The sequence below is a fragment of the Carlito syrichta genome, unplaced genomic scaffold (genome assembly GCF_000164805.1).
Source record: "Carlito syrichta isolate Samal-C Ts95f unplaced genomic scaffold, Tarsius_syrichta-2.0.1 Scaffold303295, whole genome shotgun sequence".
Taxonomy (NCBI): Eukaryota; Metazoa; Chordata; class Mammalia; order Primates; family Tarsiidae; genus Carlito; species Carlito syrichta.
In genome coordinates this window covers 66591-94065 of record NW_007247391.1, presented here as the reverse complement: position 1 = coordinate 94065, position 27475 = coordinate 66591, and the positions used below count along the sequence as shown (strand labels likewise).

Sequence of the window (27475 nt, the reverse complement as noted above, 5' to 3'; positions counted from 1 at the left end):
GTATCCTTTCAAAGGAAACTGCATTGGGTTAATGAGAGTAATATAACAAACGATTACATTTCTTTCATCGAGGGTAGCAAACCACTCTATATTTTAATTGCATTTCCTAATTTTCTTTCTCTTGCTTTACCTAACTAGAACTTAAAAAGAAAGGTGAGATAGTTCTAGGGGAAGTTAACTAACCCTCAGCTTTGCAGGATCAGAAACCTTATCCATATTCCATGCTTACCGGCAAGAGACTAGCATACAAATCCAGAACACCATTTTTAAAATTGTCATTTAAAAGGAGGCTAACTGCCATGGGAATCTCATACTTGCACCCCTGCCCAGTTCTTTTCTCTCTGAATGAAGCAGCCTGGAGCAGCCAGTTATTACCAGAAGCCTGTACTGAGCACGAAATCATAAAAGAGGGAGCTCAATGACTCAGAGATTGAGTGGCATCAGCCGTCATTACCCTATACAACTATCCAAGTTCACAAAAACCTGACAGTCTCATCTATGGGTCATCTCTCCATGGCGCTGGGAGCTCAGTAGCCATGTGCCACTGTGCCGTTTTCTCTTTGTTTCCATGGCTGACCAAGGGCTCTTGAATTGACCTATTATATTTTTTTTAGATAACTTTTTTCTTCAATCTGGTATTAGTCAGGACTAGGAGTTATTTTACAACCTTAAGGAACTTTTCATATTTCTGGTCTCATCCATTATGTTTCTAACTTATAGCTTTAATATCTGAAGCCAACCTAATTCCATATATTTGACTCACATTGTGACTAGGTACAATCTTCATGATCTTTTGAAAGACCTACTCATAAATATCCAGTCAGAAAAGTTTCACAACCTCCTAGCCATGATACGGAGACCCGCTAATATCTGTCCATATTGCCACAGCCCCTAAAGAAGGGCATGGCAAAGGTTCAAGTGTTCCTATGCATTCCTGAGAGCTTCCCCTTATCGCCTATGCACTTCCAGTAAGTAGCTTCAAAGAATCCTTGATTTCCCTGCAGGCTATGGCTAATAAACTACTAAAAGATGTAAATCCCCATTTATTCCTTCTTCTTAGTAGTCTTAGGTTTGGATAATATAATATCAATGTAATCATACGTTTTGTGATTTGTATAACTTTTGTGTAATGCATGATGTCTTGGGTCTTATACGCTCCCTTCACTCTATGACAATCCTGATTAACACTTCTGCAGGGCCTTACTGATAACAGCTGTGAGATACCTCTGGTACCTGGCACTAGGAATTCTGGACCATAAAATGTCACTATCGGTTAAATGCAGCTGTAACTTAAATTCTATACAATGCTCTGGTGATCACTTGGCTAATCTACAGGTCCCAACACCTCCGGACTTATAAAAGAAGACTGTAAAATTTGAAGGGTGAGCAGAACCCTTTTAAAGAGGCCAAAAGCCCACTCTGCTCCCTGAATTCAAATTCAGAAATAAAACTCTTTCAACCAGTTCCGTTCCCTGCCCCTTTGATTTATTGGTATCAAAGAGGAGCAGTCAAGCGTTACTCGGACCATAACAGCTATAGTCATGAAATGTAAGAAAAAGAATTAAAACAAAGCAAAACCAGATTCTGTTCCTATCTCTCCACCCTACTAAGAAACTTATGTCTGTCATAAGTTTTAGCCTTCATTAACCTTTCAAAGCTTCAGCTTCCTCTTGTATGAAATTATAGATGAAATTAGAGAGTCTATAAAGTTTCTTCTAGCTCTAAGCCTCTATGGCTTAGCAGGAAGTTTCACCTCTTTGTAGGACCACAGCCACTGGGAATAGATGGTGATGTATTACTTCACAATGCAAGTCATATTTTTATGTGGGGTACTGACATACATTCCATATCATTAAATGAATTATATCTATATTTCCAATTTGAAAGCGGGCATCAGGAAGTAGATTTAACTTTTTTCCATCTTATCCTATTCGTACAGAAATCAATATTTGAACTAGACCAATATATGCTGACTGATCAACAAATAAAGGTGGAGTGGTCATTAACTATGATTCCAAGGAATAGACTGATTATGATTAACATCTCCTGGGGTGTTTTCTTAACACAATATGTGCTAAGGAAGGAGGGAGTTTTTTGTTGTTGTTTATAAAGACACACACTCTCTGTTAGTTAAATACCAGTAAACGTTAATAGAGATTGCTCTCAGTACCACAAGGGTGCGAGTGCTTCAAGCAAGGATGCCAAGATTTATTCGCAAATTTGATGTCATTCTTAAAGGAAAGAAGTACATTACTGTAATTACTGAAGTGCTTCTGATTTTCTTTCTTTCAACTCACCTTTTCTTTTACCTGTAGTTGCTTGATAATGAGAAGTCTGTCTGGTATGAGACAGTTTTACTCTCTGATCGACTGTTTTTCTTTTTTCCAGGTGGTTGAATTCTGTAATGCAAGCACCCACAACCAAGAAGCTCCAAATCTTCAGAACCAAATGTGCAGCCTCAGAAGCACATGGGATGTCATCACAGACTCCGCTGACTTTAATCACAGCTTTCCTATGAATGGGACTGAGCTTCCACCTCCTCCCACATTCTCTCTTGTACAGGCTGCTGACAAAGTGGTCTGTTTAGTGTTGGATGTGTCCAGTAAGATGGCAGAGGTAACACTTTGATCTAAAATGCCTGTAAACCATCTGTCATTCTTTTTTCTATCTACTTTTAATTCTATTTCTTTTCAGGGGATAAGGATAAGGGCGGGAGGAGGCAAAAGGTTTGGAGTCAAGGACATCTTATTTTCTTGGAGGTGGGAAGAACAAATTCAGAATGTGGCCTCAAAATAGAGATTATGAAGACAAATGAAATCCACAGATAATTCCCAAATCTCATTTTTGCTAATAATTGCAACTTTTTCCAATCAAGACCCTTTTCCAAAACTCATATATGTAACAAAAACTCCCATCTGGCTACATTCCATTCAGTGGTGTAAAACCCTAGTCAAGGCAGTAGCCTGAATTTGCCACGGACATGCACGTGTAGCTCTTACAGAGTTTAGATTAAAGACTAGTCTCTGGAATCAGGTAGAAGAGCTTTAATCCTGGCTCCTTCACTTACTGTCTATGTAGTAAAGAGCAAGATGGTTTCTCTGGGGCACCGTTTTCTCATCTGTAAAATAGGAATAATAACACCTACTTTCACAAGAGTCAGCTGATAAATTTTGGGGATATTTGCAAACATTAAGCATAGCCATTAATAACAATTAAACTGGCCAGGCTCAGTGACTCGACCTGTAATCCCAGCACTTTGGGAGGCCAACGCAAGTAGATTGCCTGAGTCCCGCGTGCCTATAGTTCCAGCTACTTGGAAGGCTGAGGTGGGAGGATTCCCGGAGCCCAACAGTTCGATGCTGGGTGGCCGTGAGCATGCCAATACACTCCAGCCTGGGTGATGGAGTGAGACTCTGACTCAAAAAAATAAAAATAACAACTAAACTATGCAAACTGACAAATAAATTATGACAATAAAAGTACTAAATACTCAAAACTCATCACCTCCTAATTTTTTTTCTATATTTTTTTAACTATTATCTTTATCCAGCGTCAGCAAACTATGGCCTACTATGTGTTTTTTGCATGGTTCACCATCTAAGAGTGAGTTGACATTTTAAACAAATCAAGAGACTCATTCATTACATCTAATTTTTTTTTTCTTTAAGAGTTGGAGTCTCACTCTGCCGCCCCAGGCTGGAGTGCAGTGGCACACTCATGGCCACCACAGCCTCTACCTGCTGGGCTCAGGCAATCCTTCCACCTCAGCTTTCCAAGTAGCTGGAACTATAGGTGTGCGCCACCATACACGGCTAATTTTTTTATTTATTATAGAGATAAGGTCTTGCCGAGTTGCCCTGGCTGGTCATGAACCCCTGGGCTTAGGCAAGCCTCTCGCCTCCTCCTCCCAAGGTGCTGGGATGACAGGTGTGAGCCACTGTGCCTGGTTGACATGTGAAAGTTATATGAAATATAAGTTTATTGGAACATAGCAGGACTCATTTGTTAACATCTTATCTATGGCCACATTATTGGTACAATGGCAGGGTAGAGTAGTTAGTTGCAGCAGATAACTTAAGGCCTTTAACGCCTAAATTATTTACCATTTGGCCCTTTACAGAAAATTTCTGCTGATCCCTAATCTAAATTCTTGAAGCTATTTCTGGTCTATTGTATCTATATGAGCGTGTTACTACACATTTCTCCCCAACTCTGTGTTCAGTGATGTCCCACATTTGCCATGGTTTTATACACAGGCGAGTATTTACCCCACAGAAATTGGCAATTGCTATAAGTCAGAGCTTCCTTCCTTCTTTCTTTCATCAGAAAACCAGTTATTAAACATTTACCAGCATACTACTGCTACTTCATAGGGTTATTGAGGGGGAATAAATGAAATAATAAATAGGATGTTTGGGGTTTTAAGCTCATAATAAATAAATGGCAGTTTTAAATATATATATATATTTATACTTTCCCAAGGAGAAAATGTATCCTCTTGTACTCTCTGGATCAATAGTTCTGGAATAGTTGCCTTTTTTATTTTTTTATTTTTTGGCTTATCTCTAGAATATTAGAAAATCCACTAAAACAGCAAGCACCTGGATAATTTTGTCATGTTGCCTGCCTGCAGTTGACTAGGGCATGAGTCTCTCAAATATTGTCTTAGGGTAATTTATATTGACTATCTGCCTCTGCTATGCAAGAATGGACTTAGTCAAATGGAAAGATAATTGTACCTGAGAGAAGACCTGAAATGATAACTTTAAATATTTGGTACCAAATGCTTTACTTCAGTAGTGGACATTAGTAGTAGTACAATAATTAAATAATGTTAAATAATAAACAAAAAAGATATTTACCACTTTACAGATTGCAACTTTTTCTAACCAAGACCCTTTTCCAAAACTCTTACGTGTAGCATAAAGCTCTAGCTGGCTACATTCCATTCAGTGGTAAATAACCCTGGTCAAGGCAGTACACCAAATTTGCCACAAACCAGCATGTAACTCCTACAGAGTGATTAAACACTTAAGTCTCTGTAATCATAGAAAGGCACAACCTAAGAGGACCCACATAGGAGAGTAGTGCTCATACAGATGCTGGATCCCCTGACTGCCATTCCTCACTATCACAAGGTCTCTTTGCAATGTTTCCTCTTACTTGGGCTAGATTTTAAAATAAGCAGTTACAAATTTAGTCACAATTGAGTCCATGGATCTTTGAATTCTTGGTTGGAGAGGGATTGCGGGAATGAATATGTGTTCTTAGACTAGAAAAGTATAAACAGTTTTTTAGGGGCAGAGTTTCAATCCACTCTCTCTTTCCCAAAAAGTATGCATTTTTGAGCCTATAATTAATCAAACCATATTCTAACATCATGCCACTCTTTAGAACTCAAAAAACTATGATCCAGTATTTCTAAAGAATTAGCAGATTGTTTGCTAATTGTATTACTTAGTCCTACTTTTATCCACCAACCAAATGTTGTTTCTTGCTTTTTGGCATATAGGCTAACAGACTCCTTCTACTGCAGCAAGCAGCAGAATTTTATTTGATGCAGATTGTTGAAATACATACCTTTGTGGGTATTGCTAGTTTCAGCAACAAAGGGGAGATCAGAGCCCAGCTCCACCAAATTAACACTAATGATGACCGAAAGCTGCTGATTTCATATCTACCTGCCACTGTGTCCACTGAAGCAGAAGCCAGCATCTGTTCAGGGCTTAAGAAGGGATTTGAGGTATAGTAGATCATCTTACATCTTGGGTCACCATCACTTTCCTTTCCCTCATGTTGTAGATGATGTTTCTTCTGATGAAGGGAAATCTGTTGGTACAGTGTGGTCATAACAGCCTCAACTATTATCTTAAAAGTCACCAAGAAGATGATCTTCGTGTTCACCATTGTATTCCCTATGCCTAGCAAAGTACTTGGCATATAGTAGTTGTTTAATAGATGCCTGTTGAATAAATGAGTAAATTACTGAATACAATGACCAAGACTGGGGGACGGAAACAACATCGGGGTAATTTCTAAACTGTCCCTAGCCATTCTGGGACTGGTCCAGCTATAGCCATATTTACCCTTGAGTTTTCTAGTTGAAATGAGCATGTCTGGTTTCTGCTTATAACCATTCTAGACCTCAAGCATATGAGAACCAACTGAGGCCAAAGGTGTGCTTCAGGAATGATGGAGTTCATCTAAATCAACTCAAGTTTGGATTCAGTATCTAGGATGCTTATCTGATAGGAAGAAAGACACATCAGCTATGATAGTTGCCTACAGGCAAGTGTTTCTCAATCTTGACTGCCCGTTGAAATCACCTGAGGATTTAAAGACACTGATGCCTGGGTCTTACTCCTAGAGATTCAAATTTAATTAATCTGGGTGTGGCCTAGCCATTAAAAATTCTTAAAGCTCTAGCCGGGCTCGGTGGGTGACAGCCTGTAATCCTGCGCCTTTGGGAGGCTGAGGTGAGTGGATTGCCTGAGCCCGCAGGTTCGAGACCCGCCTGGGCAGCGAGACCTCATCTCTACAGTAAAATCAAAAAATCAGCCGAGTGTGGTAGCGTATGCCTATAATTCCAGCTACTTGGAAGGCTGAGGCAGAAGGATCGCCGGAGCCCAGCAGGTCGAGGCTGCGGTGGCCGGGAGCAGCCACTGCACTCCAGTCTGGGCAACAGAGTGAGACTCCAACTCAAAAAAAAAAAAAAATTCTTAAAGCTCTCTGTCTGATTCTAACATGTAGCCAAGATTGAGAACCACGGTCCTAGGCCTCTTACATGTCACTCACTGGATCTCAGAGGCAAGGCTCTCACACAGTAATGGACCCCATGTCTCCTACGATGGATATTCTAAACTATGGGCACACCCTGTGATTCCAACAGGAAAAGTCCCTGCCCACAAGCAAACCAGCAATGGCATGTAGGGTGACAAGTACTGTGATGGGGTGAGGTGGAGACTGAACGGGGATGGCGTGGCGTGTAGGTAGCTATGGACGACCTTGAAAAGGCATATGCCCACTCGAGGGGAATTTGGAATGACAGTGGATTCTTCTGCTCTGTACAACAGTTTGAACTTCATTTCCTTCCAAATGACTGATAGTCTATGTTCAGGTGGTTGAAAAGTTGAATGGAAAAGCTTCTGGCTCTGTGATGATATTAGTGACCAGTGGAGATGATGAGCTTATCGGCAACTGCTTACCTACCGTGCTCAGCAGTGGTTCAACCATCCATTCCATTGTCCTGGGTTCATCTGTGGTTAGAAACCTGGAGGAATTTTCATATCTTACAGGTAATAAATTTCTAAAATTTATATTTTAGACTATTTCCTTTTAACATGGATATTCAAAGCACAATCATGAAACTCAGATTATATGGCTTAATTGAAAACATAGAAACAGTTTTGTTTTGTTTTTTTCCTCTTTGAGTTGGAGTCTCACTCTGCCATTTAGGCTGGAGTGCAGTGGTTCATTCATGGTCACTGCAGCCTCGACCAACTGGGCTCAGGTGATCCTATCCTTCAGCCTCGGTCTTCCAAGTAGCTGGAACTACAGGCATGTGCCACCATGCCCGGCTACTTTTATATATATATATATATTTATTGTAGAGATGAAGTCTCACCAAGTTGTCCAGGCTGGTCTCGAACCCATGGGCTCAGGCAGTCCTCTCACCTCGGCCTCCCAATGTGCTGGGATCAAAGGCATGAGTCATCATGTCTGGCCTAAAAACAGTTTTTAAACATACACATTGCTAAAAATCTGTCAAAATTTTGCTGTTATTTTTTCACATTTTCCCTATTAGGTCTCAATTAAGCACATCCAATGAAAATAATATTTTATAATTTATTTATTAAGCCAGTCTGAGCCTGTATAACCTTGGAGCTAAAAATATATGTATAGGATTAAATGCACTAACTTTTATAATAGGAACACACCCAACATTGTAAGATACATATCTTTTTGTTCTTAACGAGACATGGAATACTTTTATCTTATATTCTTTATATTTAAAGGGGATATTGATCAGGTTTTATTGAATTATTTTTGAAAACAATGTTTTCAGAATATAAATGTAATGTAATAAATATAATATAAACATATAGCAATGTAAATAGATAGCAACTAACTGCAATTATCTAAGAATTACCTTACTGACAAAACTATTCAACAAATATGTATTGAGTTCTTATATACAGTGCATAAACTCCAGGCCCCAATTATACCCCCACTTCTTTAAAATAAAATAATAAATAAATATTTATTTGCAATGTCTCTAAGTTTCACTCACATTTCACACCCTCTCAGCTATTTTCCTTAATTCAAATGCTTTTCCTATAATACATCTGGTACCTCTTACTGGAAATACACATGTGCTATTATGTCACTCTAGGATCTAGAATTGCCCACTGCATTTCTAGATGCTTCTTCTAGGATCCAGGGTTTCAGAGGGTTATGCTTCTAGCTCTAGTGAGCTTTTTATGTTTCTTTCGCACACCGTCTAATATTTTTCTCCTACTTCAGGCTCTGAAGACTTCTCAGACTCATCCCCACTTTAGGCTCTGAAGACTTCTCAGACTCACCCCCACTAGACAGACTCTAGGACTCTGTTCAACTTTCACTACATTCTAATTTTTCTCTCCTTTAGGGGAATAACTACTATATTTTTAGCGTGAGTTACATAATTGAGAATTTAGTTGTGCTCTAGGTCTACTGTATAAGCTTCTCGAATGTGATATAAGGACTCAACTTTCTTCTATACCCATTCAGACGTATAATCAAAAAAGATAATACTTGTTTTAGATTTATTTGACACATGGCAAAATGCCTGCCACATATTGGACACAACTTTTCTTTGCAGAAAGGAGAAAAAAAAGAAAAGTAAGAAAGAAGGAAGAAAGGAAGCGGGAGGGAGGGAGAGAAAACAGGGAGGAAGGGAGGGAAGGAAGAAACTGCTAATGACTTTTTTTTTTTTAAGAAAGCAGGATTTATTAAGAGGACAGAAAAGCTCCCACAGCAGGAGGGGACCCGAGGGGGTTGCCCATGACCATATTTTTTAAGTTCTATGTATTTTGTTTGACTAGGGAGTAAATATATGCCTTCTATATGCCACGTCTTTTCTTCGCTTTTTAAAATGCATTGATTTTAGGGAAGAGACGTAAAATTAACGAATTCATATTAACTTTTAAGAACCTTGCAATAAAAATGATACAGATTGTCCTCTTTAAATGTTTAAAGTACTATAATTGGTACTGTATAAATGCAATAAAAAGGAAGAATTTTATTGTACAGTTGTGTTATTACTATGACATGTTCAGATGAAGATTATGTGAAAAAACAAATTTAGAAAAATAAATAAATAGATAGATAAAAGTTCCAAGCCCTGACAATACAGCTGTGGATAGAAAAGTCACATCCATTCATCTGGTGCTGCTTACCATGGGGTTGTGTAGGATGTCATGCAAGTGAAGCTCAGCTACTACTTCTCCCAAACTAACACACTCATGCAAAGGAAACTCCTACCATTTTTTTTCTGTTTGTTTTATTTTATCAGTTGCAATAGTTCCCATCCCAATCATGTATTTCAGGAGGCTCAACGTTCTTCGTTCCAAATATATCAAACTCCAATAGCATGATTGATGCTTTCAGTAGAATTTCCTCTGGAAATGGAGACATTTTCCAGCAACGTATTCAGGTCAGAATTTTCTCAGTGTTATATTTACAGTTGGAGGTGGGGAGTGGGAAAGGAGATGGAAGCAGGGAATATAGATGAATTGTGCTAACTGCTTCATTAACCTTGTTTGGACATTTATCAGTCTGTGTATGGAAGGTTTGTTTTGTTATGTTTTGAGTTGGAGTTTCACTCCATCGCCCAGACTGGAGTTCAGTGGCATGCTCGCAGTCACCGCAGCCTCGACCTACTGGGCTCAGGCGATCCTTCCACCTCGCCTTCCAAGTAGCTGGAACTACAGGCACGTGCCACCACGCCTGGGGAATTTTTTGATTTATTGTAGAGATGAGGGCCTGCCAAGTTGCCCAGGTGAGTCTCGAACCCGCGGGCTCAGGCAATCTTCTCACCTCGGCCTCACAAAGTGCTGGGATTATAGGAGTGAGCCACCACACCCGTCCTGTATGGAAGGTTTTAACAGGTTTCTTGGTGTCACCACAGCAGGCTTCATTTTGACCTGATATATGTACTTCTCAGCAGTAGGGACCATTTTCTGTACTTGTCACCTCAGTTTTCAATGTCTGTGAACAGAGCTAGCTGCTTCTCTATAGCCCAAATGCAGGGGCGAAGGGTGTTGGTGAATTGCAGGGATTGGAGGGATTGGTGCTGCTTACCATGGGGTTGTGTAAGATCCTGGAGAAAAATAAGAAATTGTTTATTTAGTTTTAGTTCCATAACAACATTCCATCAAACAGAATCTATTTTACATTCGCTTCTTTAACATCTTTGAAGTTCCACCCTTATAGAAGGCATATCGCCTATGTTAATAAATTCTAAAAATTTCTAAATATCTCTTCAACTGCCACAACTTACTTGATTTTGCTCACAAAAGCTTCCTCTAGTCAAGTCACTTTGGAGAGGGCCATTTTTTCCCTAAGTACTTTAAAGATATTTTGGACATAACTTAATAATGTTTCAAACAAAATTTCATCTGCAGTTTCCTCACAGATGGTAAGTGAACCTGCCAAGTTAGTGGCTTCATGTGAGCAATGAAGTCAGTAAATTATTGTTAGGAAATGTTTAACGTGAAGATTATATGTACACAGTAAAGACAGATAACCACAATTCCATGCTTAGAAGTAAAAAATGTGGATTATAAATGACAATATAGAACAGATTAGACTATAATCATCTCTCCTGTTGATAACGTTCAATAATCTTTATACCCCCTGATTTCCTCTTTTAAAATCTAGAACAGAAAGAAAGCTTTTAAAAAGTAAGAAACAAGTTTAACAAAATATTATTCAAGGGGTCTCAAATTAGTCTTAGCATTCCCAGACTTGGCCACCTCCCCCTAGTTGTTCGTATGGCATTAGCTCCAGTAGACTAAAGTCAGAAACTATCTCAATCCCCTTCCACAGCCCAGGGCCGACCACAGAAAGTGGCATCGTAGTCAGCAGTCCACAAACACTTGTTGAAGTAATTTGTGCAGATAATTCACAATGTCTTTACTGTCATCCACCAAAATAATTTTATCTGCTTTGCAGATTTGAGCAATCTAACGAAGAGTTACTAATGTATTTATTTAACAAATACACATTTTCAAAGTTGTTTACAGACTTGTATCCATTGCAAAGACATAGAGATTAAATGCAGAAACCCTGTTAGCCCACCTGAGTTTTATCCAAGTTCCACGTCCTTGCTATGGGACATTGGGCAAATTACTTCTCTATGCCTATGTCTTCTCATCTGTAAAATGTGTATAACAATTGTACTCATCTCAGAGGATTTTCATAAGGATCAAATAAGATTGTGAAACATTTAGAACAGAGCCAAGCAGATGTATGTACTCTATATGTTATACGCACACGTGTACGATCACATCTATTTTTTATATCTTATTAAAATATCAGAACAGATTATGTGCAAATTAATGAAATGTAAGCGCATTCACAAGCAAACATTTTCAGAAGCTTGTCATTATAATTGCTGACCTGAGGCCAGTATTGGTTTGGATGATAGGTAATATGAGAGCAGCTAAAATCTCTTGATAAAAAATAATGAAATGACATCACATTAACCATAATGAGATATTTTATATCTACTGTACCTAAATAATAAGCAATATTTTGCTTTGACAAAGTATTTTTAGATGAAAAAGTGACTTACATAACTATAGCATGTCAGAATTAAATTTTTTTGAGAATTTATTTTTATTTGCTCTAAGAGTTTTTTAAAAGATGGAATGATTATACATGTTCTAGAAACTTTCACATATATATTTATCTCTTTAACAGCTTGAAAGTATAGGCGAAAATGTCAAACCGCACCATCAGTTGAACAACACAGTGACTGTGGATAACAGCGTGGGCAATGACACAATCTTTCTAGTGACATGGGAGACCAGTGGTCTTCCTGAGATTGTATTATCTGATCCTGATGGAAGAAAATACTACACAAATGATTTTAGCACCAATCTAGAGTTTCGGACAGCTAGCCTTTGGATTCCAGGAACTGCCAAGGTAGGTGTTGTGAGCTTATTCAGAATGACAACATTGAATGAACTATGTGACTGTCGATTGAATAACATGATTAAGTGTATTGTGTAAAGGAACTCTTGTTTTGATGTGTCAAAACTTTAAATTTATGAGGGCATTTTGTGCATAATAAAAATGTAAAAGGAACAACTAAATATGTTCAAAGCTTTAAATATCGAATACCAAATGCTTCATTTCAACAGGGGAGGTTAGTATTTTCACTGGCAGTACAAATATTTTTTTTCCAGCCTTTTTTTCCCCAATACATAACTCATATAAATATATTTTTCTATATGCTTAGAGGAAAAAAATCTCTATTGGAACTTATACTATGAATACAGGCAATCCATATTTTTGAGCATCTTCTATATGCTAGATTTTGTTTTAGGAACTTTACAATAAAATGCCATGGTAGAAGTACAGGTACTATCAGAGCAAATAGGAGTGGGGGGAAAATGCTTTCTGGAAGTGAAGCCATCAAATGGAAATATAAGAAACAAAGGGACCGGGCACAGTGGCTCATGCCTGTAATCCCACTTATTACAAATGGCTAAATAATTTTGGGAGGCGAAGGTGAGAGGATTGCCTTAGTCCGGGGGTTCAAGACCAGCCTGGACAACTTAGCAAAACCTCATCTCTACAATAAAGTGAAAATTAATCAGCAGTAGTGGCGCACACCTGTAGTTCCAGCTACTTGGAAGGTTGAGGTGGAAGGATTGCCTGAGCCCAGCAGGTCAAGGCTATGGTGGCCATAAGCATGCCACTGCACTCCAGCCTGGGGGACAGAGTGAGACTCCTACTCAGAAAGAAAGAAAAGGGCCACGAGGTGTCTATGATATCATGGACAGAGGAAATAGCACACAGGAAGACTCAGACAAAAAAGAGCAATGGCATAGAACTGGAGAAGTTCGATACAGATGAGCCAAAGAGTAGCATGGACCGGTATAGGCAAGGAAAGATAAGGGCAGTGATGAGCCTAGACAGATAAGCCAGCCTAAAAATGTGAATCAAGATATATTCTCCCTCACCCCAAAGAAATCCAGGGCAAATTTTTCTAAAGAATTAATCATAAAAGTGGTTCATGCCAGGTGCAGTGGCTCAAGCCTGTAATCCCAGCACTTTGGGAGGCTGAGGCAAGAGGACTGCCCGAGACCACAGGTTCGAAACCAGCCCAGGCAACTTGGCAAGACCTCGTCTCTACAATAAATCAAAAATTAGCTAGGTGTGGTAGCACATGCTTGTAGTTCCGGCTACTTGGAAGGCTGAGGTGGGAGGATCCCCTGAACCCAGCAGGTCAAGGCTGTGGTGACTGTGAGCGTGCTACTGCACTCCAGCCTGGGTAGCAACAGAGTGAGACTCCGACTCCAAAAAAAAGTGGTTCATGCTATGAAAGCCATGTAAATACGAATTTATTCCTCCTTTAACCAATATTACTTTTCCTAACATTCTTTTGTAATTTTTAAAAAAAATGTAACATCAACAAAGCAACAGCAAAAACTTCCAGAGACTTAGATTATATATGCGTTAGATCAGCAGTCCCCAATTTTTCATAAGGAGCGTGCAACCTAGGCCCCTTGCATGTGCAGTTCACAACAGAGTTCAAGCTCCTATGAGGATCTAGGTTTAGATACACTTTAGAACAACAGTCCCCAACCTTTTCATAAGAAGCATGCAAACTAGATCCCTTGCATGTGCAGTTTACAATAGAATTCATGCTCCTATAAGGCTCTAATGCCGCTGCTGATGTGGCGGATCAGCAATGGCATTAGAGCCTCATAGGAGCGTGAACCCTATTGTGAACTGCACATGCGAGGGATCTAGGTTATGTGCTCCTTATAAAAATCTAATGCCTGATGATCTGAGGTGGAGCAGAGGAGGTGTTGCTAGCACTGGGAAGCAGCTGCAAATACAGATTAACATTAGCAATGAGGTTTGACTGCACAGAGACTGTAATAAATTGACCTGCAATTGCTTGCAGACTCCTATCAAACCACCTCTCACCTCCTGCTGTGTGTTCAGGGTTCCTGACAGGCCAGGAAAGTTGTGGCCTGCAGCCCAGGAGTTGGGGACCCTGCTTTAGAATTAGTGTTGATTTTTCTCTTCACACTTTACAAAACAAAAGCCTTTGTTTTGCAGCCTGGGCCCTGGTCTTACACTCTGAACAATACCCACCATTCTCTGCAAGCCCTGAAAGTGACAGTAACCTCTCGGGCCTCCAGCTCAGCCATGCCCCCAGCCACTGTGGAAGTCTTTGTGGAAAGAGACAGCCCTCATTTTCCCCATCCTGTGATGATTTATGCCAATGTAAGAAGGGGATTCTATCCCATTCTTAATGCCACGGTAACTGCCATGATAGAGCCAGAGACTGGAAAGCCTGTTACACTGAGACTTCTTGATAATGGAGCAGGTAACAAGGAATGTCCTGTCATTTTTTTTTCATGTTCTCAGGTGCTGTCATGACGTGATGTGGTAGTATCGATATTAAACTTCTCTGTAAAATTCTTTCAACTCCTTTCTTCTTCTTCTTCAGTCTTATAAGATTCTCAGATTCTCATAGATTCACTGATATATCGAATAGCTACAGATTGACTTGGGAAAAGAGAGTCCCTGTGAGACTCCTCAGAGTGACCGTGTGTGAGCAAAAGGATGGGAGGAAGCCATTGGACACCTAGGTCCTGACTTCCACTCGTGGGGTCCCACAGGAGCAGGTGTCTATATCTTTAGGACATGCCCATATTCCCCTAAGGTTCACCATCTTTGCTATTCACTGAAATACTCAGACTGGACAGTTAAAATAGCAAATGAAAAGTCAAGAAGGGAGATTCAGTGACAATGAACGTACATTTGCCATTTGCACCCAGTTGTAAAAAAAAATGGGAAATTGTGCTTGTGACCTATGAGATGACCTATGAGATGACTAAAGTAACTGGGCAGATAAGAGGGCATAGCCCGTCTCTAGTATATACGGTGCCCTTTTCATGTGTGATTTGCTTACAAGAGGACCAGGTCTGCAAACCTAGTGGAATCAGATTAGAGATTTCCTCACCACTGGGAAGTCAAAAGTAAAACAAAACAATGCAAAAACCCTCCTTCAAAGCTTTCAGTCTTCACACACAGAGCTTAGAGTCTCATCATTATATTATACATACAGACAGCACAGCATTAAGCCAGATGAAGAATAGTACTTGGACTCTCTCTGGCTAATTTTTTTAACTTGTAAAAACAAACTCCTTTGTTGTTCTGTCTTTCCTATTTTGTTCTTTTCCTAAACTAAATTCTCAGAATGACAGTAGACCTTAAAGTGTGTGTTGGCAGTTGAACTATGAATACTAATAAAATTATAAGTTTTTTCACCCTGTTGTTTCCAAGTTAATCTTTTTCAAGAGTCTTAGTTTGGCAGCCCACTAGTATCATGCCATGACAATTGTGTATGATATTCATGAAAACAAAATTTCATTCAAAGGATTATTGGTTCAAGTCCTCCTCAGAGGAATTCCAGAGAAGTCTTCTTGTTTAACCTATTGGAATGGATTCAAATGAACTTCTCATGCTCTGGTTGCTTAACCATGGTCTTGTCTTTCATGTTTTTGCTTCTGATCCAAAAGTGCACTTTGCAGGATGTTTCTCTTTTGCTAGCCTGTGGGCTGGCTTGGAGAATAACTCCTGCTCTCTTAGGGAAAATCACCTGATTCAGCTCAATGGGCTTTTACATTTATTCCCTGGAATCATTTTTTTTTGTTGTTGTTTAATGTTTAAACTTACATCCCAATGAAAGAATCAATGAAAACTATTACTTAAGTATCAAAGTATAAATTTAATTCTCACCCTAATAATAATAACCACATAGTCGTCTAATACTTATTCTTATAATGGAAGCAGTATTTATCTGCTAAGTAAAATTAATGAACTGTAATGAAATTTATACTTGTAAAATAAGTATAAATGCTTTATAGTTTAAATTGTAATCACTTGAGAACATCAAAAATAGAGATGACCATGATAACATATGTTAAAAAGGAAGAATAAGAGGATTAAACCTTATTTTTATTGATGTAAATATTAGTAATCTTCATTGCACAGATATGCCTGCAAAAGAAAATAAATACAAATAAATAAATATTAGTAATCAACTATGATGACAAGTGTTGACTCTAAATTTTTTTTATACACACAGGTGCTGATGTTATAAAAAATGATGGAATTTACTCGAGGTATTTTTTCTCCTTTGCTGTAAATGGTAGATATAGCTTGAAAGTGCATGTCAGTCACTCTCCCAGCATAAGCACCCTAGCCCACTCTATTCCAGGGAGTCATGCCATGTACGTACCAGGTTACATAGCAAATGGTAAGAATCATTAGCACTGTTATTTTAGTAACATCATTTCATGTATATATCTCTGTTGTGTGTGTGTGTGTGTGTGTGTGTGTATTAGGGAGAGAGAAAAAGAAAGAGATGAGAGAAAAAGATGGAATTTCTTTTTTTTTTTCTTTTGAGTTGGAGTCTTACTCTGTCACCCAGGCTGGAGTGCAGTGGCATGCTCACGGCCACTGCAGCCTCAACCTGCTGGGCTCGGGTGATCCTTCTGTCCTAGTTTTTCAAGTAGCCAGAACTACAGGTATGCGCTACCATGCTCGGCTAATTTTTTTATTTATTATAGAGACGAGGTCTCACCAAGTTGCCCAGGCTGGCCTAGAACCTTTGGCCTCAGGCAATCTTCTCACCTCGGCCTCCCAAAGTGCTGGAATTATAAGCGTGAGCCACCATGACCAGCCTAAAGATGGAATTTCAAAACTCTCCATACTTAAGTCGATCTATAATTTGTTGACTGTCTCTTCAGTCCTCAATGATTCATGAAAATGAATAACAGAAAGGCAGTAGATACTTTTCACAGATTATGCCTACCTTCATTTTAATCATTATTTTGATTTTTGTTCTTGTTTCATCAGAATTACTAACAAGTAATTCTCATTAATGAGATTTACAGTTCATGTTCTTATGCTTCCTCTATAAAAGTTTAGGCAAGAGAAAGAGTCAAAAGGTTGTTAGCAGTTGAAAGAAAGAAAGCAAACAGTCCAAACAATTTGCACAGAGAAATGAGTTCCTAAATAAATATGACCTGGGTTGTTTCAGAGCTGAGTGATATGTTTTGTTTTCCTTCAAGATAAAATGTCAAGTAAATAGAAGATATATATCTTTTTTTAATGTCATTATAATAGCTCCTGATACAAAGCAGTGGTTAAAGTATGACAAACAGCAATATATCATGCTGTAGGTTTTAAAAACGGTCTCAAGAAGCATTTCTAAGCACTTTTATTTCCAAAAATACAGATTCTCTGTGAATATTATTCCTGTATTTTAGAAGTAATACTTAACCATTTAAACTACTCCATACATGATTCTGTACTTTTCATTCTGTATGTACTTTTCACTAGAAAAATAATCAAAATGCTACAGTGGACTTGCATCTCCTGATTTTTTTTTTTTTTTTTTTTGCGTTGCCTAGAACACAATTTCCTCTCACTTATATTTAAAATAGTTTGAATTACTTCAAAATCAATGTTAATCAATTTTTCAAGGTAACATTGTTTTATTCCATAGATGTGATCTTGTATCTAGATGTAATACTTTGTTTCCAAATAGATATTCCCTTTTATTTGTACATAACATTTCTGAAGGCCTACCAGGTGACAGGCTTAGTCCTAGGAACTTGGGAAACCAAGTAGAATAAGACCCGATTCTTGAAAAAGAACTTGCAGGCAATTGAGTATCTTTTTCAAGCCTATGAGTTTAAAGGATGCAAATAACAGAATCAAATATACAACGAGATTAGAAAAGTAATGTTCAATTATGCTCTCATCTATGTACTTTATATAAAGCATAGAAAAGAAAAAGTTAGGTTTTCTAGGCATGCCTACTCTACGTGACCTTCATGTATCAGCTCGTTTTCAGGTAATGGCCTTGAGTTGAATGGTGGGAACTGCTCCATTTCCACCAAATCTTCAGACGTAGCAGCATTTGCCCTGTTCCCTCCCTCCCCCTAAACCAGTGTCTCCACTGGATTTTCCTGAATGCCATTCAGGGGCCTTGAGAAGAACTCTCACTTGCATGTTCCTTCTATACTGACCCCTCTGAGCTGCATTCAACCATGTTTTAATACTAACCATATATATATTTTTTTAATTAGCTAGATGTGGTGGTCTAAATATCCCAGCACTTTGGGAGGCGGAGGCAAGAGGATTGCCTGAGCCCATGGGTTCGAGATCAGTCTGGGCAACTTGGCGAGACATCATCTTTACAATAAACCAAAAAAATTAGCCGGGCGTGGTGGCACATGCCTGTAGTTCCAGCTACTTGGAAGGCTGAGGCGGAAGGATCGCCTAAACCCAGCAGATTGAGGCTACAGTGGCTGTAGTGTGCCACTACACTCTATTCTGGGCCACAGAGTGACACTTCAACTCAAAAAAATAAAAAGTTGGTCTCCCTTTAGTTACTGTTCACCTCACTACTTCCTATCATCCAGTTCCTAGAAATTAATCTAAACCTGTTAACTGTACTTTCTCACCTGCAAATTACTGCTCTGCTCACTGTGATCTGACCTCCACCAAGTCACTCCACTGGATTTGCTCTGACCCTAATCACCAATGGCCAACCTGCTGCTAAATCCAAAGGATATTTTTTTAATTTTTTTTATTTTTCATTTTAAAGATGTAGGGTACAATTCAGGGTTAGGTATATAAATGTTCATTATGCAGGTACTCTTGTTGATGAGATGTGCCCCCCTCCAGCAGATTCCCACTACTGCCAATACCGCCCCTCCCCTCAGACAGTTTTCCACTACCACCAACTCCTTTCTTATATTATAATTGTTCAAGTTCTGCTTATGAGTGAGAACATGTGATACTCAGTTCTTTGTTTTTGTGATAGATCACTCGGTATTATAGACTCTAAGTCCATCCAAGTTGCTGTGAAGTTCATAATTTTGTCCTTCTTTATGGCTGCATAATATTCCATTGCGTCAAAGGACATTTTTCAATCCTCATATTTCCTGACTTCAGCAGAATCAGACACAGCTAATTGATCTCTCCTTTGCCCCCTCCTGGTCTCCTGATTATTTCATATTCTCTGGATTTTTTTTGTATCAGACTCTTTCTCCATCTCCTCTTTTTCTACCAGGCCTCCAAATATTGGCAATTCTCAGGACTAAGTCCTAACCTCATTTTACCATCCGGAACCACATTGTCTGGGTTTGAAACCTGGCTCCTCCATTTACTAGCTATATGACTTTGGCAATGTATTTAGCTTCTGTGTGTCTCAGTTTCATAACTATAAAAATGGGGATAATAATTGTGCTCTTCTTGTAGCCTTCATGGAAAAATTAAATATTTGACGCATATAAGGTACTTAGAAAAATGCCTGGCACACAATAGGCCCTCAGTAAATACTATTATCATGGTAGTTAAAATTATTATTAGGAAATCTTATTAATACATATAGCTTTAATAGCATCTATATGTCCATAACCTCTAAATTCATAATGTTTAACTCTAAAATTATGAAATCTAGCTGGGCTTGGTGGCGCAGCCTGTAATCCCGCGCCTTTGGGAGGCTGAGATGAGTGGATGGCCTGAGCCCCACGGGTTCGAGACCCGCCTGGGCAGCGAGACCTCATCTCTACAATAAATCAAAAAATCAGCCGGGCGTGGCAGCGCATGCCTGTAATTCTGGCTACTCGGAAGGCTGAGGCGGAAGGATCGCCGGAGCCCAGCAGGTCGAGGCTGCGGTGGCCAGGAGCGGCCACTGCACTCCAGTCTGGGCGACAGAGTGAGACTCCAACTCAAAAAAAAAAAAAAAGTATTAAATCTAGCCAAAACCTCTTTTATGAGCTTAAGATTTATATTCAGCTGGTTCCTTAATGTCTTGAATTATATGGTTTACAGGAATCATAAAACTTGTAACTTAATTTGCTCATTTTAGAAAACTGGGAGCTTTTCTTTTCTTTTTCAAATCATCTTTCTCTTCTTCATCATTCCATATTCGAATCCATCATCAGCTCTTGCTGATTTTTGCCTCCTAAATACATCTTGAACTGCCTCTTTTTTGCCCCCCTCTGCTGCTATCACCCATCCCAAGCTGCCATTTTCTCTCATCTGAGCTGTCGAAGGGCTAAGTGGCCTCCCTGTCTGCTGTGACTTAATTCATCCTCCAATGAGCAGAGAGAGTGGCTTCTTAGAATATCATGCCACTTTCCTGCTCACCTGCAGCGTGCATGCAACACTACAATCTAAAGTCAATGCACTGGCCCACCAGGTCCTGCAAAAACTTCTCTCCTCTCAATTTACTCTCCTTCTTTCTTTAATTTAGTTTCTCTCACTTGAAAGCTCTCCTGTGCCTGAGGGTTTTGACACAAGCTGAAACTGCCTGAGGTATTCTCTCTATTCTTTACCTGGCTGACTTCTACTCAACTTTTAGGGAACTTTTCAGCGTTGTTTCCCTGATACCACTCTAAATGATGGATCTGTGTTCTTTTCTTTCATAACACTCTGACTTCTTTTCTTCTATAATTTATCACAATTTGTAAATATATGCTTATTAATAAGATTGACATGATTATAAATTCCATGAAAAATACTGTTTTGTCCATGATTACTGGCATAGCATATGCACTCAATAAATATTTGTGGAGTTAATGAATGGATGAATGAATGAACAGATTAGTTAATAAATTCAGTTATTCTAAAGGTGTGGTAAAGAAAAACAATATGTTTTAAAAGTCTTCCAATAATCTGTCAAAAACAAACTGTTAGGGGCTTTGTAATTTGTTGTTTTGGCTATTCTTTTCTTTTGTGTCCAGGGAATATTCAGATGAATGCCCCAAGGAAATCAGCAGGCAGAAGTGAGGGGGAGCAAAAATGGAGCTTTAGTCGAATAAGCTCAGGAGGCTCCTTTTCAGTGCTGGGAATTCCAGCTGGCCCCCATCCTGATGTGTTTCCTCCATGCACAATTATTGACCTGAAAGCTGTAAAAATGGAAGAGGAAGTGACTGTATCCTGGACAGCACCTGGAGAAGACTTTGATCAGGGCCAGGGTAGGTTTTCTCTTTTCATTACCTGTTTTTCTACAAGACAACGTTTCTAATAATGCCAGGGGTTAGTTGGGTAAAAATAGCTTTGAGGGTTTAGAACTCAAAGCTGCAGAGGGTTGTTATGAAAAGCTCTGGGTTGCTTATAAGACCTTAAATCCTGGAGGCCAAAAGGGAAAGTGAGTCAACTGACCTAGGACTGAAGAGAAGCTGGTTAACTCACCAACACAAATCCCTCAGAAACCTTGACTGGAAACATAAACACCCAGTGTTAAGGCAGTCTATTCAGCAGAAAAGGGCTCTGCATTACACAGTATGTGCTTCCCAGTACTGGAGGTGATTCGTTTTCTGAAAATTGGATAAGAATACTTATTCATATATTTACCAGTCAGGTTATGGGACCATTTCCCATAACTCATGCAAACCTTCACCTGTTTTCCTCTCCCACTTCGGGCCATCATGTTTGTTAGGAAGGTTGCGACGAGTCCCCCCATCCAGGGATTCCTTACTCTTGCTTGGGTAAACTTTGATGGACTATCCGCTTCTACTTTCCCTTGCTAAGACTTTGTCAGCTTTCAGGTTTCAACCTACATCACCTTTTTCCCCTATCTTTACCCAATTGTCACAGCACAACTTACTGAGGAATTTTTATTTTTCCCATTAATTTGAACTCTGTCTTTGTCTTATAAAAAATTTTAACCAGCCGGGCTCGGTGGCTCAGCCTGTAATCCCGTGCCTTTGGGAGGCTGAGGTGAGTGGATTGCCTGAGCCCGCGGGTTCGAGACCCGCCTGGGCAGCGAGACCTCATCTCTACAATAAATCACAAAATCAGCCGGGCGTGGTAGCTCATGCTTGTAATTCCGGCTACTTGGAAGGCTGAGGCGGAAGGATCGCCGGAGCCCAGCAGGTCGAGGTTGCGGTGGCCGGGAGCGGCCACTGCACTCCAGTCTGGGCGACAGAGTGAGATTCCAACTCAAGAAAAAAAAAAAAAAATTTAAATGCATTTTGGCCTAAGTGTATTTTGGATATAAGTCTGTTCATGCATCAGTTCCACAGTGTTTTAGTTTCTGAGGCATTCTAGTGTATTTGTATCTGGTACAGTTAGTTCTTCCACATTGCTATATTTTTAGACTTTATATGCCCATTTTTGATTACTTATTTTCTATATTAACTTTACAATAAGCTTGATTAGTTAAAGCAGAAACTAGAGGCATTTTTAATAGAATTACAAAATAACCTAGGGAAAAATAATATCGTGATTACGTTGGATCTTGCTCTTCAAAAAATATGTCTTCTTGTTCAGGTTTCAGTATGAGTCCTTATGTAGTGTTTTAGTTTTGCCTGCATTTCTACTTCTTGTTATGTTTATGCCTAGGAATTTTGCCTTTTTTTTAATATTCTCATTAGTCATTTATTTCTAATAAACTATAAAACTTATTCAAGATGACTTAACCTTCCCATTTGTATTTTTTAATTTCAGCTGCAAGCTATGAAATAAGAATAAGTAAAAGTCTACAGAATCTTCAAGATGACTTTAACAATGCCATTTTAGTAAATACGTCAAAGCTAAAGCCTCAGCAAGCTGGCACCAGGGAGATATTTACATTCTCACCCACACTTTTCACAAATGGACCTGAAAGTCAACCTGATGGAGAGACACAAGAAAGCCTCAGAATTTATGTGGCAATACGAGCAATGGATGGGAACTCCTTGAAGTCTGCTGTGTCTAACATTGCCCAGGCCTCTCTGTTCATTCCCCCAAATTCTGCTTCTTTACCTGACAGAGATTGTCTTATATTGAAAGGAGTTTTAACAGCAATGGGTTTGATAGGACTCATTTGCCTTATTATAGTTGCAACCCATTGTACTTTAAACAGGAAAAAGAGAGCTGACAAGAGAGAGAATGGAACAAAGTTACTATAAACAACGTATAGACTCCCTTCCTTCTTAGTTATAAGGCCCATGGCCTCGGCACTTTGCAAAAACATAGCCACAAAGTCAAATTAACATCAAAACTATTAAAACGCTTTGGGTTTTTGTACAATACAGATTAGATTTTTTTATACGGTAAATAAACAAAAAACTATTTTAGGGGGAGATTAGAAGACGCTTAGGCTTTAGCTATGGAATTAATAAAAATTATCCTTCAAAGTAATGTCTTTAAAGACAAGGGCAAAGTTGAGTCAGAGTCAGGAAAATCTTGTTTTATTGAACTGAAAAAAAGCCCCAAGCAGAGAAAAAGAGGATAGATTTGAATTATGCAGTATAACTGTCTATGTGAAATAACCGTTTATTACTTTGGTTAATTTTTCATTCCTTCCTATCTGTGCAGAACAGGTTGCTCACTTAAGACTGACAATCAAGCTGCATTTAATATATGAAGCCCCTATTGTAAAATTCTTTACCTCTTGCCACTTGGTCAAATATGCTACGATAAAATCTCATTGCTAATGCTCAAAGATCTTTTTTTCATTGTAAGAGGTAACAAAATATGGACATTATCCTTGTCCTTTCATTCTGGTTTTGTAACAAAGACTTATTGAATATATTGCTTATAAGTTTCTATTCCCATCTAAGCGGTTTTCCAAGTCATTGCCTTAGATATCATTGAATGAAAATGGTTATAGCTATCAGAAGGCTATAAGTAATGAATGAAAGATATTATTCTGATCTTATTTTAATACATACATAGGACATATAGTGTTATTCGATTTCCACCAAAGAAAAGGTCAGTGAGGAGAGACCAATCTTTGGAAATGATTAGCTGGTCCTGTTTTTCAGTTACATAAGAATCTAGAATCCTTTCTCCATCAAGAATTATTTACCAAGGGCAGATGAAGGAGGAAGTACAGATCGCAAGGAAGTAAAAGTCATCTTTCATCTATTTTTACTTTCATTTGTTTTGTTTTGTTTTTTTGAGTTAGAGTCTTACTCTGTTGCCCAGGCTGGAGTGTAGTGGCATGCTCACGGCCACCACAGCCTCGACCTGCTGGGCTCAGGCAGTCCTTCTGCCTCAACCTTCCAGGTAGCTGGAACTACAGGCATGAGCCAACACACCCAGCTAATTTTTTGATTTATTGTAGAGATGAGGTCTTACCAAGTTCCCCAGGCTGGTCTCGAACCCCTGGTCTCAGGCAATCCTCTTGCCTTGGCCTCCCAAAGTGCTGGGATTACAGGTTTGAACCACCATGCCCAGCCTAAATTCCACTTATTAAAAAAAATAGAATCATCTGTCTTTTAAATTAAAGAGCTTAAAACTTTATTGAAGAATCAAAATAATAATACAGAATAGATCAAAGTTTTACAACCAGGACGTTAAAAATAAAAATTAGATTATATTTTGGGGTGGTGAAAAGGGAAATGTGGGGAATTGGGCCAGGAAGAAAGACAGCATGAAGCCCTGAGTGAGAGATTCAGAGTAGTTGTGGACAGAAAGACAACCAGTAAATCTCTCTACCCAGTCCACTCCTTGTAGTTTACACAAGACACAATGTCAGGCCTGTTACCTTCTAAGCCTCACAGTGAGACTAAATGTTCACAAATAAGAGCTTCAGGGCCGGGTGCGGTGGCTCAAGCCTGTAATCCCAACACTTTGGGAGGCCGAGGCGAGAGGATTACCTGAGCCCACAGGTTCGAGACCAGCCTGGGCAACATGGTGAGACCTCATCTCTACAATAAATCACAAAAATTAGCCGGGTGTGGCAGCACGCGCCTGTAGTTCCAGCTACTTGGAAGGCTGGAGCGGAGAGATCCCCAGAGCTCAGTGGATCGACGCTGGGGTGGCGGTGAGCATGCCACTGCACTCCAGCCTGGGCGACGGAGTGAGACTCCAACTCAAAAATAAAAAATAAAAAAAGAGCTTCAAGACCCTTGTGCCCAGTTTCTTGCTTGGCAGCCAGTCCCTCCTTCCTCTATTGCCATTATATCTGCTAGCCTGGAATTTGTTTCTCTGTAGTTTCAAACTGGGCTAGTGGAATCCAGAGGCAGGATGTGGTAGGTTTCAAGTTCTCAAATATTTTCTTCATTTCACAGACAGGAAAATGGAGTATTTCAAAGTTTTACCCTGGTTAATGGCAAAGCTTTATAGAAGTAGAGCCAGGTTATCAGGCTACTCTTTTGTGTCTGTCTATCTATGTGGGAAGATGCCAGGGATTCTTCATAGGGATATTTAACCCTTTTAGGATCAATTGGCAAGAGAACAGAGCTGGCTTGAAAGAAACTTGGTGGTTTTTTTGTTGTTTGTTGTGGTTGTTGTGGTTATTTGTTTTCCATTTTATGGGTGCAGGAATGGAACAAATAAACATAAGTCCAGGAATTAGTGAAGTAAAGAAGCAAAACAAAGGAATTCTACAGACGTTAAAAAACAAACAAATATGACAAGTAGAAAATATGAAGTGTAGGAAAATACAGATTTAGAGATCCTAGCAATCAATAGAACAGAGTCACAGTAAAGGTCCTATAAAACTCAAATAAATGATGAAAATAGAAACAAAAGAGAACTTGACCAAAAAGGATGAAGAATTGTCACTGGTGAAGTATTTGCACTAGTGGAATCACTGGAGATTTGATCCGAGATTGCAAGAGGAAGAAAACTGTGAGCCAGATGCAGTTATCTGAGAAAGGGAAGAGAAGTCTATGGAATGAAGGCAATATAGGCAAATATTATCTTCAAATGCCAGGAAAGTTATTGTTATGCTATGGATAGAAATTTGTTCTGGAAATTGAAAAAAACATCTCCTCATTTTTTGCCCTATTCTTTTCGGGATAGTAGAGGAGAGTAAATCTTAGAGACACAAAGTAGGGGCTGGGAGATTTTTAAGGGCTATTAATATAGCCTATTCACTGGGCAAGTTGTTATTTATATGGACCCTATTGACTGCCCCAAATGCACCTTTGTATTTGCATATAAATGCCAGAAAATCAACAGAAAATGTCTTGTTTGTGCTTTATTTTCTATTACAATGTAATTCTTCTTGAAAGAATTGACTCTTAAATATATCTTTCATTTAAAATTTAATGTGACAAATCCAATTGCTGATGGTAGAAGCTGCTCATATTAGTCTTCTTGCAGATAACATTTATTACTCTGGAAAAAAGATAAAGTACAATTCTGGAAAGCATTGGATGTTGACAAAAGTAGGCTGAAACCAGAGATATGATCCCTAAAGAGAGAGAGCAAATCTAGGTGAGGATCACATTTCGCCAGATTTTCCCCTGAAGGCTCTCCTCAGTTTGCTCAGCCTGTCTAGATAGAGCTTAAGCAGAAAGTAGCCATCTAAGTGGGTTGACAAATCAGAAGAGATCTGGGTGTCAGAGTAATTGGAAATTGAGGAGGAAAATCCCAAAAAGAAGCAACCACAAAGAGGAAAGTCTTGAAATTTGCATCCTCTCAATCCATGGGTGAGTCCTCAACTGCAAAGGAATCTAATAGAAAATAAGAGCTGAGAGGCTAACCAGAGCTGAGCAGAGATTTCAGTCATTGCCTAGTTCTGGAAAGAGTTTAGGGTTCAACTCCACCTATGTTAGAGGGGCTTAGTAATCACCTTGAGTTTCCTATAAAACTCCAGAAGGACCACAATAAGGGTAAGGACCATGTTCCCAGACTAAAAATTATACCCTGGAACTAAGGGTAAAACTGGAATAGACATGCTCTGACAAAGCTTAAAACAAAAGTCTCCACAGAATCAAGATGATTCATCAGTAATTGAACTACTACTAGAACATAACTCAGAGGAAGGTAGCATAATACAGTATCTCTACAACTTATTATCAAGTATATAATTAAAAACTACTAGACATGCCAACAGGCAGAAACATCCAAAAGTAGAAGATTCAAAAGTAATCCAGATTTGGAATTAGAAGATCATGAGCTTACAATAACTATTATAAATATGATAAAGAAAATAAAGAAAAAGATGGATGTAAAAGATGAAGAGAAGAGGAATTTTTTTTCACCTTTAAATTTTTTGTTTTTAGCCAGGCTCGGTGGCTCAGCTTGTAACCCCGTGCTTTGGGAGGCTGAGGTGAGTGGATTGCCTGAGCCCTCGGGTTCGAGACCCACCTGGGCAGCGAGACCTCATCTCTACAATAAATCAAAAAAATCTGCCGGGCGTGGTAGCGTGCCCCTGTAATTCCAGTTACTCGGAAGACTGAGGCGGAAGGATCGCCGGAGCCCAGCAGGTCGAGGCTGC

At 39.2% G+C, this 27475-nt stretch overlaps 1 protein-coding gene across 1 annotated transcript in view; it reads left to right on the top strand.

Annotated features, from left to right (window-relative positions):
* CLCA2 (chloride channel accessory 2) overlaps nt 1–23235 on the top strand; it is a 32944-nt gene extending 9709 nt beyond the window's left edge. Inside the window, exons 6-14 of the mRNA XM_008058320.2 lie at nt 2389–2616; nt 5513–5743; nt 7118–7295; nt 9588–9694; nt 11965–12189; nt 14341–14611; nt 16379–16549; nt 21057–21290; nt 22765–23235. Of these exons, the coding sequence (XP_008056511.1) occupies nt 2389–2616; nt 5513–5743; nt 7118–7295; nt 9588–9694; nt 11965–12189; nt 14341–14611; nt 16379–16549; nt 21057–21290; nt 22765–23207 (2088 nt within the window). The 3' untranslated portion in view covers nt 23208–23235. The remainder of the gene's footprint in view (nt 1–2388; nt 2617–5512; nt 5744–7117; nt 7296–9587; nt 9695–11964; nt 12190–14340; nt 14612–16378; nt 16550–21056; nt 21291–22764) is intronic.
* Nucleotides 23236–27475: the final 4240 nt, after the last annotated feature.